A 14,995-nucleotide genomic window follows, 5' to 3' on the forward strand; every position below is an offset into this window, starting at 1 on the left:
CTCCCACACTTTGAACTTCCCTCTCCTTCCCCTCATCCCCCATCCTGGAAAGCTATGTAGAAGACAGTTTCCTACCTGGCTTGTCCCGGAAGACTGACAATCGGTTCGATGGCATTGATGTCATCCCTGAAACAGATAGGTAGTAAATGTCAGATAGACAATGTGACAGTGCCCTGGACCTCAGTTGCCTGGAACTCAGGACCAATTGCAGCATCAACACTACCAATGGAACAGCAGGTTTGCTTTATAATTCCATGTGAATAGTTGCCTCGCTCCCGTTTCTTCTTTTATGATAGAAATTTCAGGATCACACTCCTTCCCACTCCCTTCCACCCTCACTTACGTTACAAATATTGGATAGATGAGGTTGTTAGCGTTGAAGGTGGAGGCACAGCTCTGCCAGGCACGGAGCAGGGGATGCGAGTAGCCGCTGTGCAGGAGGGATTCTATCTCCATCATCCTGAAACTCAGGTGAAAAGTCAGGAACCTACAAATACAGCAAAACAGAATGAGAAAACTCGACAGAGCCCAGACACACTGGAATTCAGATCAGAAAACCTAGGTCTCTTAAACTCCTCAGCAAAAAGCAGCCCAGTAATCAGGAACGTCATCAATCCACCCCACCCCACCTCACCCTGCCTTCAATGCCACTCCCACTCCTTCCCTCGTCTGGACATTTCCTTCTCGACTGTGACTGAACATTTCACATGATTAGGACTGTAACCTTAAAAGCTTGCTTTCAGATTTGATTAATGCTGACGAGATGTAATTCCTTGCTCATCGCGGAGGGCACATTCTTTCCAGATGCCAGCTCATAAAATGACCAGAATGTAATTTCTCGCTATGTTTATGGGCTCCTGTTGACCTCAGGATTACAGGTTCAGTGGCAGAGCCCTGTGCTCCTCACACACACACACACAGAGCTGAGTTTGCTCAGGCCCAGCCCTGTCAGGGTAAAGAATCCTCAGAGATGGTCATTAACCCTATCAACTGCAGCAGGCTCTTAATTCCCTGGAAACCGCCAAAGATTTCTGTGCAGCAAAGAAGCATTTTGTACCAGAAACACGTCTGTACAATCTGCCAAATCTTTGAAAAAGTCTATCAGACGGTAGGGGACTTGCCACTTTCTACCCAAACTGGACCAGCCCGGTTTGTAAAAGAATATGCAGTGATTGACAACCTTGACAGCATTCGTCAAATCTGGCAGCAAGGGTATCTCAGCGCAGGGAATCGATAGTAATGAAATCGGCTGTTTAGTCCTTTATCAAAAGCAGTCCCCTTCCAGATCTAATATAAAACTTGCTGAGAGGGACATGTTGCTGAAGCTTTTCATCTTGTACTCATCAGGACAAACACAAGAATTCCACATTTCTTCAGCACATTAGGTTGGGAACTGGATCGAGGCTGCTGCCGATCCAGGGGGGAGCCATGGATTTGAGCCGGGGAGGATGGATGCAAGGTTTCGGTGATGGGAAAAGAAAGGGGTAAAGGAGATGAAGGACTTGATTTTGGAGGGGCGGTTTGCAGGCTTGGAGGAGTCGAGGGGGAAGATTAGGTTTCCGCGGGAGGAGGGTTCCGGGTGCGGGACTTTGCAAAAATAGGTCTTTCCGACTTTTCCGATAGCGCTGCCTCCTTGTTGTTGGTAGTGCTGTTGGTAATGGGGTTGGAGCGTGGGGTCGTCTGGGCGGCTTATGGGAGGATTTTGGAGGAGGATAAGGTGTCCGTGGAGGGGGTTAAGGCCAAGTGGGAGGAGGGGTTGGGGATGGCACTGGAGGAGGGACTGTGGTGGGAGTTGCTGCGGAAGGCGAATGCCTCAACCTTGTGCGCAATGCTGGGTTTGATACAGTTGAAGGTGGTGCATAAGGCACATTTGACAAAGTCTTCTTTTTTTTTAAATAATTTTTACAAAATATTAACAACAAATTATATATTAACAACTGAGAAAAACCAAAGAGAACAAACCTTCCCCCCCCCCCCCCCCCCCGTAAATACAAAACAAAGAGCATATGTACACGTCCCTTCAACCCTAACCACCGATACGACCCCCCCCCCAACCCACCCACCCACCGGCTGCTGCTGCTGCTGGCCTCTTTCTCTATCGTTCTGCGAGGAAATCTAGAAAAGGCTGCCACCGCCTGAAAAACACCTGAACTTTGCCTTAGGGCAAAGTTCATCCTTTCCAATTTGATAAACCCTGCCATATCATTAATCCAGGCCTCCACGCTTGGGGGCCTCGCATCCTTCCACTGAAGAAGAATCCTCCGCCGGGCTACGAGGGACGCAAAGGCCAGAACACCGGCCTCTTTCGCCTCTGCAACGCCGAATATCGTGAGCCCCCAGCCAGGATTGACCCTGGATCCTACCACCTTCGACACCGTGCTCGTTACCCCCTTCCAAAATTCCCCCAGCGCTGGGCATACCCAGAACATATGGGCATGATTCGCTGGGCTCCCTGAGCACCTATTGCACCTGTACTCGCCCCCAAAGAACCGACTCATCCTCGTCCCGGTCATATGAGCCCTATGTAGCACCTTGAACTGTGTGAGGCTAAGAAGAGGAGGAGTTCACCCTTTCCAGGGCATCCGCCCACGTCCCCTTTTCAATCTCCTCACCCAGCTCCTCTTCCCATTTACCCTTTAGCTCCTCGACCGAGGCCTCGTCCATCTCCTGCATCACTTGATATATTTCCGAAATCTTCCCCTCTCCAACCCACACCCCGAGAGCACCCTGTCCTGGACTCCACGCGGGGGCAACAGCGGTAACCCCGTCTTGCCGCATGGCAAACGCCATTACCTGCATGTATCTGAAGATGTTCCCCGGGGGGAACCCGAACTTCCCCTCTAGCTCACTCAGGCTAGCAAACCTCCCATCTAAAAACAGGTCCCCCAACCTCCTAATACCCGCCCTGTGCCAACCCAGGAACCCACCGTTAATATTCCCCGGGACAAACCGATGGTTCCCCCGTATCAGGGACATCATCGAGGCCCCCACCTCCCCCCTGTGCCGTCTCCATTGCCCCCAAATTTTGAGGGTAGCCGCCACCACTGGGCTCGTGGTATACCTCGTAGGAGGGAGTGGCACCGTCACCAGCGCCTCCAGGCTCGTGCCCACACAGGACGCCATCTCCATCCTCTTCCATGCTGCCCCCTCCCCGTCCATCACCCACTTATGCACCATCGCTGCGTTAGCAGCCCAATAGTACCCACAGAGGTTGGGCAGCGCCAGCCCCCCCCTATTCCTGCCCCAAGAACACCCTTCTCACCCTCGGGGTCCCATGCGCCCACACAAACCCCGTAATGATCCTGTTGACCCTTCTTAAAAAAGGACCCCCCAGCTCCTGGCCACCTGGACTCCCAAGTACCTAAAACTCCTCTCCGCCCTTTTTAGTGGGAGCTTACCAATCCCTTCCTCCTGGTCCCCCGGATGCACGACAAACAGCTCGCTCTTCCCCAGGTTGAGTTTGTATCCTGAAAACTCCCCAAATTCCCTAAGGATCTTCATCACCTCTGGCATTCCCCCCACCGGGTCCGCCACATACAACAATACATCATCGGCATAGAGCGACACACGGTGCTCCTCCCCCCCCTCGCGCCAGTCCCCTCCAGTTCCTCGACTCCCTCAACGCCATGGCCAGGGGCTCAATTGCTAACGCAAAAAGCAGGGGGGACAGGGGACACCCCTGCGTCGTCCCTCGATATAACCGAAAATACTCCGATCTCCTCCTATTCGTGGTCACGCTCGCCATCGGGGCCTCATATATTAGCCTCACCCATCTGAAAAACCCCTCCCCAAACCCAAACCTTTCCAGCACCTCCCACAAGTACACCCACCCGACCCTGTCAAAGGCCTTCTCCGCATCTAGCGCCACCACTATCTCCGCCTCCCCTTCCACCGCCGGCATCATTATAATGTTCAAGAGCCTCCGTATATTAGTGTTCAGCTGCCTCCCCTTCACAAACCCCGTTTGATCCTCGTGGATAACCTGCGGCACACAATCTTCAATCCTCGTGGCTAAGACCTTCGCCATCAGTTTGGCGTCTACATTTAACAGTGACATCGGCCTGTATGACCCACACTGCAGGGGGTCCTTGTCCCGCTTAAGGATCAAGGAAATCAGCGCCCGTGACATAGTCGGGGGCAAAGCGCCCCCCCCCCCCCCCCCCCCCCCCCCCCCACCACCCCCACCTCGTTGAAGGTCCTAACCAACAGGGGGCCCAACAGGTCTGCATACATCTTATAGAATTCGACCGGGAACCCATCCGGCCCCGGCTCCTTCCCCGACTGCATGCTCCCAATCCCTTTGACCAGCTCCTCGAGCTCAATCGGCGCCCCCAGTCCCTCCACCTGCCCCTCCTCCACCCTCGGGAATCGCAGCCGGTCCAAGAAGCGCCCCACTCCCCCCCCTCCGCTGGGGGTTCAGACCGATACAGTTCCTCATAGAAGTCCCTGAAGACCCCATTGATGTCTACCCCCCTTCGCACCACATTTCCTCCCCTATCCTTAACTCCACCAATCTCCCTAGCCGCATCCCGCTTGCGGAGTTGGTGCGCCAGCATCCTACTCGCCTTCTCCCCATATTCATACACCGCTCCCTGTGCCTTCCTCCACTGAGCCTCCGCCTTTCTAGTGGTCAGCAGGTCAAACTTGGCCTGAAGACTACACCGCTCCCTCAGCAATCCCTCCTCCGGAGCCTCCGCGTATCTCCTGTCCACCCTCACCAGCTCCCCCACCAACCTCTCCCTCTCTCGCCACTCCCTCCTCTCCCTATGGGTTCGAATGGAGATCAACTCCCCTCTGACCACCGCCTTCAGTGTCTCCCAGACCGTCCCCACTCGGACCTCCCCATTATCATTAGCCTCCAGGTACCTCATGATACCTCCTCGAACCCGCCCGCTCACCTCCTCATCTGTCAACAGCCCCGCCTCCAAGCGCCAGAGCGGGCGCTGGTCCCTCTCCTCCCCCAGCTCGAGGTCCACCCAATGCGGGGCATGATCTGAAATGGCTATCGCCGAATATTCGGCGTCCTCCACCCTCGGAATCAGTGCCCTACTCATAATGAAAAAGTCGATCCGGGAATAGGCCTTGTGCACATGGGAGAAGTATGAAAACTCCCTGGCCATCGGCCTCGCAAACCTCCAAGGATCCACCCCTCCCATCTGATCCATAAACCCCTCAACACATTGGCCGCCGCTGGCCTCCTACCATTCCTGGACCTGGATCGATCCAGTGTAGGGTCCAACACTGTATTAAAATCCCCCCCCCATTATCAGGCCCCCGGTCTCCAGATCTGGAATATGGCCCAACATGCGCCGCATAAAACCCGCATCGTCCCAGTTCGGGGCGTATACGTTGACCAACACCACCCGCTCCCCCTGCAGCTTGCCGCTCACCATCACATACCTCCCGCCGCTGTCCGCCACCACATTCAACGCCTCAAACGACACCCTCTTCCCCACCAGAATCGCCACCCCTCGATTTTTTGCATCCAGCCCTGAATGAAACACTTGGCCTACCCATCCCTTCCTCAATCTAACCTGGTCCGCCACCTTCAGGTGTGTCTCCTGGAGCATGGCCACGTCCGCCTTCAGCCCCTTCAGGTGCGCGAACACGCGGGCCCGTTTGGTCGGCCCATTCAGTCCCTTCACATTCCAGGTTATCAGCTGGATCAGGGGGCTCCCTGCCCCCCTCCCCCACCGACTAGCCATAACCCTTCCCCTGCCCGCCACTGGCCAGCGCCCCCCGCTAGGCCCGTTCCCCACGGCGGCAAACCCCCGACCCGACCCCCTCTGCATACTCCAGCTCCTTCCTGGCCATTCCAGCAGCAGCCCGGTACCCCCCCCCCCCCCCCCTCCCAAGCTAGGGCCCCCCCCTAGCCGCGTTACTCCCTCCATAGTACTCCCATAAGCCAGCTGACTCCTGCTGACCCCAGCAACTCCCACCACTCCTCCGACCCCTCCCAACGTGGGGCTGCCCCTCCTCCCCAGTGCCCACGAGCAGGCTCTCCTCCTCCCCCTCCTGCTCTCACACGGGGAAAAAAGCCTGCGCTACCGGCTCCGACTCCGCCCCCCTCAGCGCGGGAAAAAGCCCGCGCTTTCCACCTGCCCGACCCCGCCACCTCTAAAACAACACCCATTGTCGACCCCATCCCCCCGCGGGGCCCCAGCCCCCCTTCCCACCATCAGCTCCCCACACAGCCAGTCTGCCTCCCTCCTCGAGCCCATCCGCCGAGCCCACGCAAAAAGACAGTGCCCCACCCTCCCTGAAAACAACATAGAACCAGCATTTAACAGAAAACCCCACCTCAAAAGATAACACAGTTACACAGAGCCCCCCCCACCCAACCCTCAGTTTAAGTCAAACTTCTCGGCCTGCACAAAGGCCCACGCCTCCTCCGGGGACTCGAAGTAGAAGTGCCGGTCCCTGTAGGTGACCCACAAACGCACCGGTGGCAGCATGCCGAACTTCACTCCTTTTCGATGTAGCACCGCCTTCGTCCAGTTGTACCTGGCCCTCCGCTTAGCCACCTCCGCACTCCAGTCCTGGTAGATCCGCACCACCGCGTTCTCCCACCTGCTACTCCGCTCCTTCTTGGCCCACCTGAGCACAAACCCCCGGTCAGCAAACCGGTGAAACCGCACCAGCACCGCCCGTGGCGGCTCATTCGGCTTTTGCCTTCTTGCAAGAATTCTGTGGGCCCTCTCCAACTCCATGGGCCCCTGGAAGGACCCAGCTCCCATCAGCGAGTTCAGCATGACGACCTCGTAGGCCCCCAAGTCTGAACCCTCCAGGTCCTCCGGGAGGCCCAAGATCCGCAAATTTTTCCGCCTCGACCGGTTCTCCAGCTCCTCGAACCGCTCCTGCCACTTTTTATGGAGCGTCTTATGCACCTTTGCCACGAGGGCCGAGGCCTCATCCTCTCTTTTAGAGGCCTGTTGTAGGATCTCCCGAATTGCCACCCCCTGGGCAGTCTGAGTCTCCAGCAGCTTGTCGATGCTCTAGCAGCTCCGCTTTGAGCTCCCGGAAGCAGCGCTGGAGAGTCTCCTGCTGCTCCTGCGCCCACTGCCTCCATGCCTCCTGGTCTCCGCCGGCCGCCAACTTGTGCCTCTTCCCCCGTTTTTGCTTTGGCGCTGCCACCGCTATTTTAATCGCCCCACTCCTGGTCCAGGCCATATACCGCTGGGAGAACGTTGTTATCACCTTCCCACGTCGGGAGCCATCAAAAAAGTGCTGCTGGGGGCCCTAAAAAGAGCCCACAGGTCCGTTCCTGGCAGGAGCTGCCGAACGTGCGGCTTAGCTCCGCATAGCCACAACCGGAAGTCCCGCATTTGACACAGTCAAGGATAAGCTGGCTATTTGAGGGGTAGAGGATACTTGTGAATGGTGTGGGAGGGGCCTGGCTAATTCTGTGCACGTTTGTATCCTGCCCGTTTCAGCACCATGTCAGCAGTCTGCCATATGGATTTGGAGCCGGGTCCCTTGGAGGCCATATTCGGGGTGCCGGACCTGCTGGAGTTGCAGACGGAAGTGGGGCCCGATATTTCAGCCTTTGCCTGGTTGATGGCTCGCAGACAGGTTCAGTTGGAGGTCAGTTTCACCCACCTGTGCCTTGGCGGGGCTGGGGGATTGAATAGCGATCTTGCATCCTGAGAAGGTGAAATTTGTCCTGAGGGCGGCAAATGAGGGTTTCCACAAGAGATGGGGTTTGTTTACTTTGTATTTCGGGGAGCTCGTTACCGCCAACTATCCGGGGGAGGGGGGGGGGGGGGGGGGGGGGGGTGTTGGTGCAGCGTTCATTGTATTGGGGGGTGTAATAGAACATAGAACAGTACAGCACAGAACAGGCCCTTCGGCCCTCAATGTTGTGCCGAGCCATGATCACCCTACTCAAACCCACGTATCCACCCTATACCCGTAACCCAACAACCCCCACCTTAACCTTACTTTTATTAGGACACTACGGGCAATTTAGCATGGCCAATCCACCTAACCCGCACATCTTTGGACTGTGGGAGGAAACCGGAGCACCCGGAGGAAACCCATGCACACAGGGGGAGGACGTGCAGACTCCACACAGACAGTGACCCAGCCGGGAATCGAACCTGGGACCCTGGAGCTGTGAAGCATTTATGCTAACCACCATGCTACCCTGCTGCCCCAATGTAATGTTTTTGTTTTGTTAAATGTAAAAATGCTAAAAAGTCTGAATCAAAATATTTTTTTAAAAAAGAATTCCAAATTTCAAACAGTCACAATTTACACTACAGGAGAAAAGGGGGCTGATTGGTGGCAAGTCAACTTTGATTGGCTCAGGAGTTGCCACGGGGAAACCAGCGGGGATCTATTAAAGAAAGGTGCCAGGCTTGAACATATTCTTTTTGTTTCTAAATAGAGTTAATGAACCTCAAGATTATCTTAACATGGTTGTTAGTTTTTTTTTTATTCATTTACGGGATGTGGGCATCACTGCCTAAACCAGCATTTATTGCCCATCCCTAGTTGCCCTTCAGAGGCTGGTGTTAAGTTGCCTTTTGAACTGCTGCAGTCTCCGAGCTGTAGGTATACCCACTGTGCTGTTAGGGAGGGAATTCCAGGATTTTGCCCCAGCAACACATGAGGAACGGCGACATATTTCCAAGCCAGGGTGGTGAGTGACTTGGAGGGGAACCTCCAGGTGGTGGGTTTCCCAGGTATCTGCTGCTCTTGTCCTTCGAGATGGTAGTGGTCGTGGGTTTGGAAAGTGCTGACTAAGGAAACTTGATGAGCTACTGTAGTGCATCTTGGAGATGGTACACACGGCTGCCACTGTTCGTCGGTGGTGGAGAGGTCGAACGTTTGTGGAAGGGGGAGCAATCAAGGGGGCTGTTTTGTCCTGGATAGTGTCGACCTATTTGAGTCTTGTCGGAGTGGCAAGACATGTGGATGGTTTTACATCACACTCCCGACCTGTTCCTTGTAGATGGTGGACAGTTCTTTGGGGGGGGGGGGGGGGGGGGGGGGGGGGGGGGGGGGGGGGTCAGCAGGTGAGTTAGTCACCATAGCTTTCCTAGACTTTGACTTTTCCTTGGAGCCACAGTATTAATATGGCTCGTCCAGTTCAGTTTGTGATCAATGATAACCCCCAGGATGTTGAATGTGGATATTCAGCGATGGTAATGCCATTGAATGTCAAGGGGCGATGGTTAGATCCACTCTTGTAAGAGATGGTCATTGCCTGGCACTTGCGTGGTACAAGTTGCGTGGTAACTTGTCACTTGTCAGCCCAAACCTGGATATTGTCCAGGTCATGCTGCATTTGGACATGGACTCCTCCATTATCTGAGGAGTCACGAATTGTGTTGAACATTGGGCAGCCATCCGCAAACATCCCCACTTCTGGCCTTATGATGGAAGGGAGGTCATTGATGAAGCAGCTGAAGATGGTTGGGACTAAGACACTCCCCTGAGGAACTCCTGCAGTGATGTCCTGGAGCTGAGATGATTGACTTCCACAACCACACCTATCTTCCTTTGTGCCAGTTAAGACTCCAACCAGCGGAGAGTATAACTATTAGCACACTCAAGGTTGTTCAGCAAGTGATGCCTAGTCATGGAATCACATCTAACAGTAGATGTTCTAGGTTCTAATTTACCAGCCTCCGCCATGCAGCTGATTATAGAAAAGTCTCTGAGACCCTATCCAATACAGAATCTGGGAGCAATCACCAATCAATACTCCAACATGCGGGGTGGGTGTATTGAATTGGGCACCATACCCCATCGACTGGTCGCTGTAATTAGTCTCTGTACCCAGTTCACTATTAGTTATTAAAGCAGAAAATGCTGCAAATATTCAGCATGTCTGGCAGCATCAAAGAAACAGAGTTAATGTTTCAGGTCAGAGTTCTGATGAAAAGTTGGAGACATGAAGCATTAACTCTGTTTTCTCTCTCCACAAATACTGCCTGTGTGTATCTCCAGCAAACACATTTTAATTTGGATTTCGTATCCACAATCTTTTGCTTTGGCTTTTCCCCATTTTTATTGTAGTCAGTTACACATTCTGAACCTGCTCCCTATTGGTTACTGTAGTTAGTTCCAAACTCTGAACCTGCTACCTATTGGATACTGTAGTTAGTTACAAACTCTAAACATGCTCCTGATTGTAACAAATTATGATAACCAAACTCTTAACCTGCGCCCGATTGATTACTGTGGTTAGTTAGAAACACTGAACCTGCTCCCTATTGGTTATTGTAGTTATGTGCAAACTCTGAACCTGCTCCCTATTGGTTATATTAGTTAGTTACAAACTCTGAACCTGCTACATATTACATTAGTTAGTTACAAACTCTGGAACTGCTCCCTTTTGGTTACTGTAGTTTGTTACAAACACTAAACCTGTGCCCTATTGGTTTTGGTAGTTAGTTACAAACTCTGATCCCAGCTCCCTATTGGTTACTGTAGTTAATTACACATTCTGAACCTGCTCCCTATTGGTTCTGTAGTTAGTTACAAACTCACAACCCAGCTCCCTAATGGTTACTATAGTTAGTTAGACTCTGAATGTGCTCCCTACTGGTTATTATAGTTAGTTACAAACTTGCAATCCAGCTCCCTATTGATTACTGCAGTTAGTTACAAACTCTCAACCCGGCTCCCTATTGGTTACTGTAGTTAGTTACAAACTCTGAACCTGCTCCCCATTGGTTCCTGTAGTTAGTTACTAACTCTGAACCTGTTCCCTATTGGTTACTGTAGTTAGTTACAAACTCTCAACCTAGCTCCTATTGGTTACTCTTGTTAGCTACAAACTCTCACCCCAGCTCCCTATTGGTTACTGCAGTTAGTTACAAACTCACAAACAAGCTCCCTATTGGTTACTGTAGTTAGTTACAAATTCTCAACCCAGCTCCCTATTGGTTTGTTGCAAACTCTGAACTTGCTCCATATTGGTTACTATAACAAATTCCCAACCCAGCTCCCTATTGGTTACTGTAGTTAGTTACAAACTCCCAACCCAGCTCCCTATTGGTTGCTGTAATTAGTTACAAACTCTCTACCCAGCTCCCTATTGGTTACTGTCGTTAGTTACAAACTCTCAGCCAAGCTCCCTATTGGTGACTGCAGTTAGTTACAAATTCTGAACTTGCTCCCTATTTGTGAATTGTCCTTTTGTTTTGTAAACACTCTGATGAATGATTTATTTATTTCACTCTCTCACCTCCACTGTCTGGTCCTCCTCAGCCGCAGTGAATTAACCCGGAAGCAGAGTCGCAGACCCCGCCCACAGCGCTGTTTAATTTTTTGTGAATGGAGTGCGTGACAGAGCGGACTCGGTGATTGGCTCAGTGCGACAATGGCTGGAGCGCGCAGACAAGAGCGCAGCAAATCAGTGTGGCGGAGACGAGGAGACTGTGCGGAGGGCGGGGCTTGGATCGTGAGCGGGGCCTGGATAGAAGGCGGAGCCCAGGCTCAGCTGGTTTGAGGCGCCAGGTCCTAGTGCGCATGGGCACCCACTGAACCCTCCCGGATTGGCCTGGAGTTTCCAGGAATTACAGATTAATCTCCAGGATCTTGCTGTGAGCAACCCTGGAGAAAAAATATTGCGACATAGAAAAAAAATTGCCAATTTCTTTTAACATATCTCTTACGTATAAAATATTGAAAATCGGAAATGGCTGTTTGCCAGAGAGTCAAGCAACAACCAATCGGGTAATGAATCTTTCAGAACGTTCACAAGGATGAACGTGTTGGCGACTCATGGCTGCACCATGGGGCCAAGTCATCTGATTAAACCTCCAAGAATAGACTTAACCACAGTTGGCAACACCACCTTTTGTGAACTGGAGGAATTTTCCTGATCCATGATTTGATTTCAGAATGATAAAAGTTCTGGTTAACACAAGTCAGGCTTGTCTCTCATAGAGACAATATGCAATATTGTACATAGTCCATCACTAAGACCACCATCTAGTACTTCAGTAACAATGACAATGCCAAGTCTCAAAATTTTACAGCACAGAGAGAGGCCCTTTAGCGTTTAGCCCATTGTGTCTATGTTGGCCATCAAGCACCTATCCTCATCCCATTTTCCAGCACTTGGTCCATGGCCTTATTTACTGTGGTGTTTCCAGTGATTATCCAAATACTTCTTAAATGTTGTGAGGGTTCCCGCCTCTACCACTTTCTCAGGCAGGGAGTCCCAGATTCCCACCACCCATTGGGTGAAAAGGTTTTTCCCCAAATCCCCTCTAAGCCTCCTGTCCCTTACCTTAAATCTATTCCGCCTGGTTATTGACCCCTCAACTAAGGGGGAAAGTTTCTTCCTATCCACCCTATGTCCCTCATTATTTTGTACACCTCAATCAGGTCCCCTCCTCAGCCTTCTCTGCTCCAAGGAAAACAACCCCAGCCTAACCAGCCTCTCTTCATAGCTGAAACGCTCCAGCCCAGAGAGCATCCTGGTGAATCTCCTCTGCACCCTCTCCAGTGCAATCACATCCTTCCTATAGTGTGGCCACCAGAATTGTACACTGTACTCTAGCTGTGGCCTAACTAGCATTTTATACAGCTCCATCATAACCTCGCTGCTTTTATTTTCTATGCCTCGGCTAATAAAGGCAAGGATACCACATGCTTTCTCCACTTTATCGACCTGTCCTACTGTTTTCAGGGACCTATGGACATGCATGTTAAGTAATGGGTTAAGAGACATTGCAATTAGTTGTCTCATTTATATTAAGTGTTCAATGATTGACATTGATATGTAAAGGGGCTTCAGGTGGCCTCTGGATCTGGTGATGTGTAGAGTTCTGTGCAGAGTCAGTTGCAACAAATAAAAGTGCGTTGGCGAAAAAGTAGCAGAACTTTTGCCTCTTCATACCACAGCATTTAATACATCTGACAATGCATCCCAAGGTCCCTCTGGCCCTCTATACTTCCTAGTATCCTACCATTCATTACATACTCCCTTGCCTTGTTAGTCCTCCCAAAATGCATCACCTCACACTATTCAGGGTTAAATTCTATTTGCCACTGTTCTGCCCATCAGGCCAGCCTGTCTATATTGTTCCGTATCCTAAGGCTTTCCTCCTCACTATTTACCACACCATCTGTGAACTTACTGATCATACTACCCACACTCCTGTCCAGATCATTAATGTACTCTACAAACAGCAAGGGACCCAGTACCAATCCCTGCAGTACACCACTGGTCACAGGCTTCCAGTCACAAAAACAACCTTCAATCAACATCCTCTGCCTCCAGTCACTAAACCAATTTTGGATCGAATTTGCAAATTGTCCTTGATCCCATGGGCCCTTACCTTCTTGATAAGTCCCATACGGGACCTTGTCAAAGCCTTACTGAAGTCCATGTGCACAATAGTAGAGAAATGTTTTTTTGAAGGGATTGAAGGTGGAAAAATCTCCAGGGTTTGATAATCATCATCCAAGAAGTACCCCTAGAAATAGTAGATCCATTGGCAGTCATTTTCCAAAATTTCTTTGGACTCTGGAGTGGTTCCTTTCGATTGGAGGGTAGCAAATATAACCCACTATTCATCAAAGGAGGTAGAGAGAAAACAGGGAACTATACACCAGTTAGCCTAACGTTGGTAGTAGGGAAGTTGCTAGCGTCCATTATCAAAGATTTCATAGCACAGCATTTGGAACACAGTGGTATAATCAGCCAAAGTCAGCAAGAATTTACAAAAGGGAAATCATGCTTGACAAATATGCTGGAATTCGTTGAAGATGTAATTAGTAGAGTTGACCAGGGAGACCTGATGGATGTGTTTTATTTAGAATTTCAGAAGGCTTTCAACAAGGTCTCACATAGCAGATTGCTATATAAAGTTAAAGCGCATGGAATTGTGGAGTGTGTCTTCATAGAATTTACAGTGCAGAAGGAAGCCATTTGGCCCATCGAGTCTGCACCGGCTCTTGGAAAGAGCACCCTACCCAAGGTCAACTCCGCCCTATCCCCATAACCCAGTAACCCCACCCAACACTAAGGGCAATTTTGGACACTAAGGGCAATTTATCAGGGCCAATCCACCTAACCTGCACATCTTTGGACTGTGGGAGAAAACCGGAGCACCCGGAGGAAACCCACACAGACACGGGGAGGATGTGCAGACTCCGCACAGACAGTGACCCAAGCCGGAATCGAACCTGGGACCCTGGAGCTGTGAAGTAATTGTGCTATCCACAATGCTACCGTGCTGCCCATCTTGAGATGGATAAAAATTTGGTTAGCAGGCAGGAAGCAAAAAGTTGGAATAAATGTGTCATTTTCCAATTGGCAGGCAGTGACGAGTGGGTTACCGCAAAGATCTGTGCCAGGACCCCAACTGTTCACATTATATATTAATGAGATGGATGAGGGAATTAAATGTAATGTCTCAAATTTGCAGATGATACAAAGTTGCATGCGAGGGTGAACTGTGAGGATGCAGAGATGCTTCAGTGGGATTTGGACAAGCTGAGTGGCATATTCATGACAGATGCAGTATAATGTGGATAAATGTGAGGTTATCCACATTGATAGCAAAAATAAGGCGGCAGATTATTATTTTAATGGGTGTAAATTGAGAGGAGTGGATACTCAGCGAGACCTTGGTGAATCAGCCATTAAAAGTAAGCATGTACAGCAGATATATGTTGGCCTTCAAAGCGAGAGGATTTGAGTATAAGAATAGGGATGTTTTACTACAATTATATAGGGCATTGGTGAGGCCACATCTGGAGTATTGTGTGCAATTTCAGTGTCCTTATTTGAGGAAGGATGTTAATGCTGTGGCGGGAGTGCAGCAAAGGTTTAGCAGGCCGATTCCTAGGTTGGCAGAACTGTCATGAGGAGATTGGTTAGGATTATATTCATTGGAGTTTAGAAGAGTGAGAGCGGATCTCATAGAAACTTACAAAATTCTAACAGGATTAGACGGGGTAGATTCAGAAAGAATGTTCCTGGTGATGGGGTAGTCCAGAACTAGTGGTCATCGTTTGAAGATAA

The 14,995-nt window shown here is 50.9% G+C and overlaps 1 protein-coding gene across 1 annotated transcript in view; it reads right to left on the reverse strand.

Moving 5' to 3' along the window:
* Window positions 1-11,351, reverse strand: part of alad (aminolevulinate dehydratase) — a 77,984-nt gene extending 66,633 nt beyond the window's left edge. The window contains exons 1-3 of the mRNA XM_038782232.1: window positions 11,201-11,351; window positions 344-487; window positions 76-126 (exon numbers count right to left, since the gene is read on the reverse strand). Coding sequence (XP_038638160.1) covers window positions 76-126; window positions 344-459 — 167 coding nt within the window. The 5' untranslated portion in view covers window positions 460-487; window positions 11,201-11,351. The remainder of the gene's footprint in view (window positions 1-75; window positions 127-343; window positions 488-11,200) is intronic.
* Window positions 11,352-14,995: the final 3,644 nt, after the last annotated feature.

The sequence above is a fragment of the Scyliorhinus canicula genome, chromosome 21, assembly GCF_902713615.1.
Source record: "Scyliorhinus canicula chromosome 21, sScyCan1.1, whole genome shotgun sequence".
NCBI classification, from domain to species: Eukaryota; Metazoa; Chordata; class Chondrichthyes; order Carcharhiniformes; family Scyliorhinidae; genus Scyliorhinus; species Scyliorhinus canicula.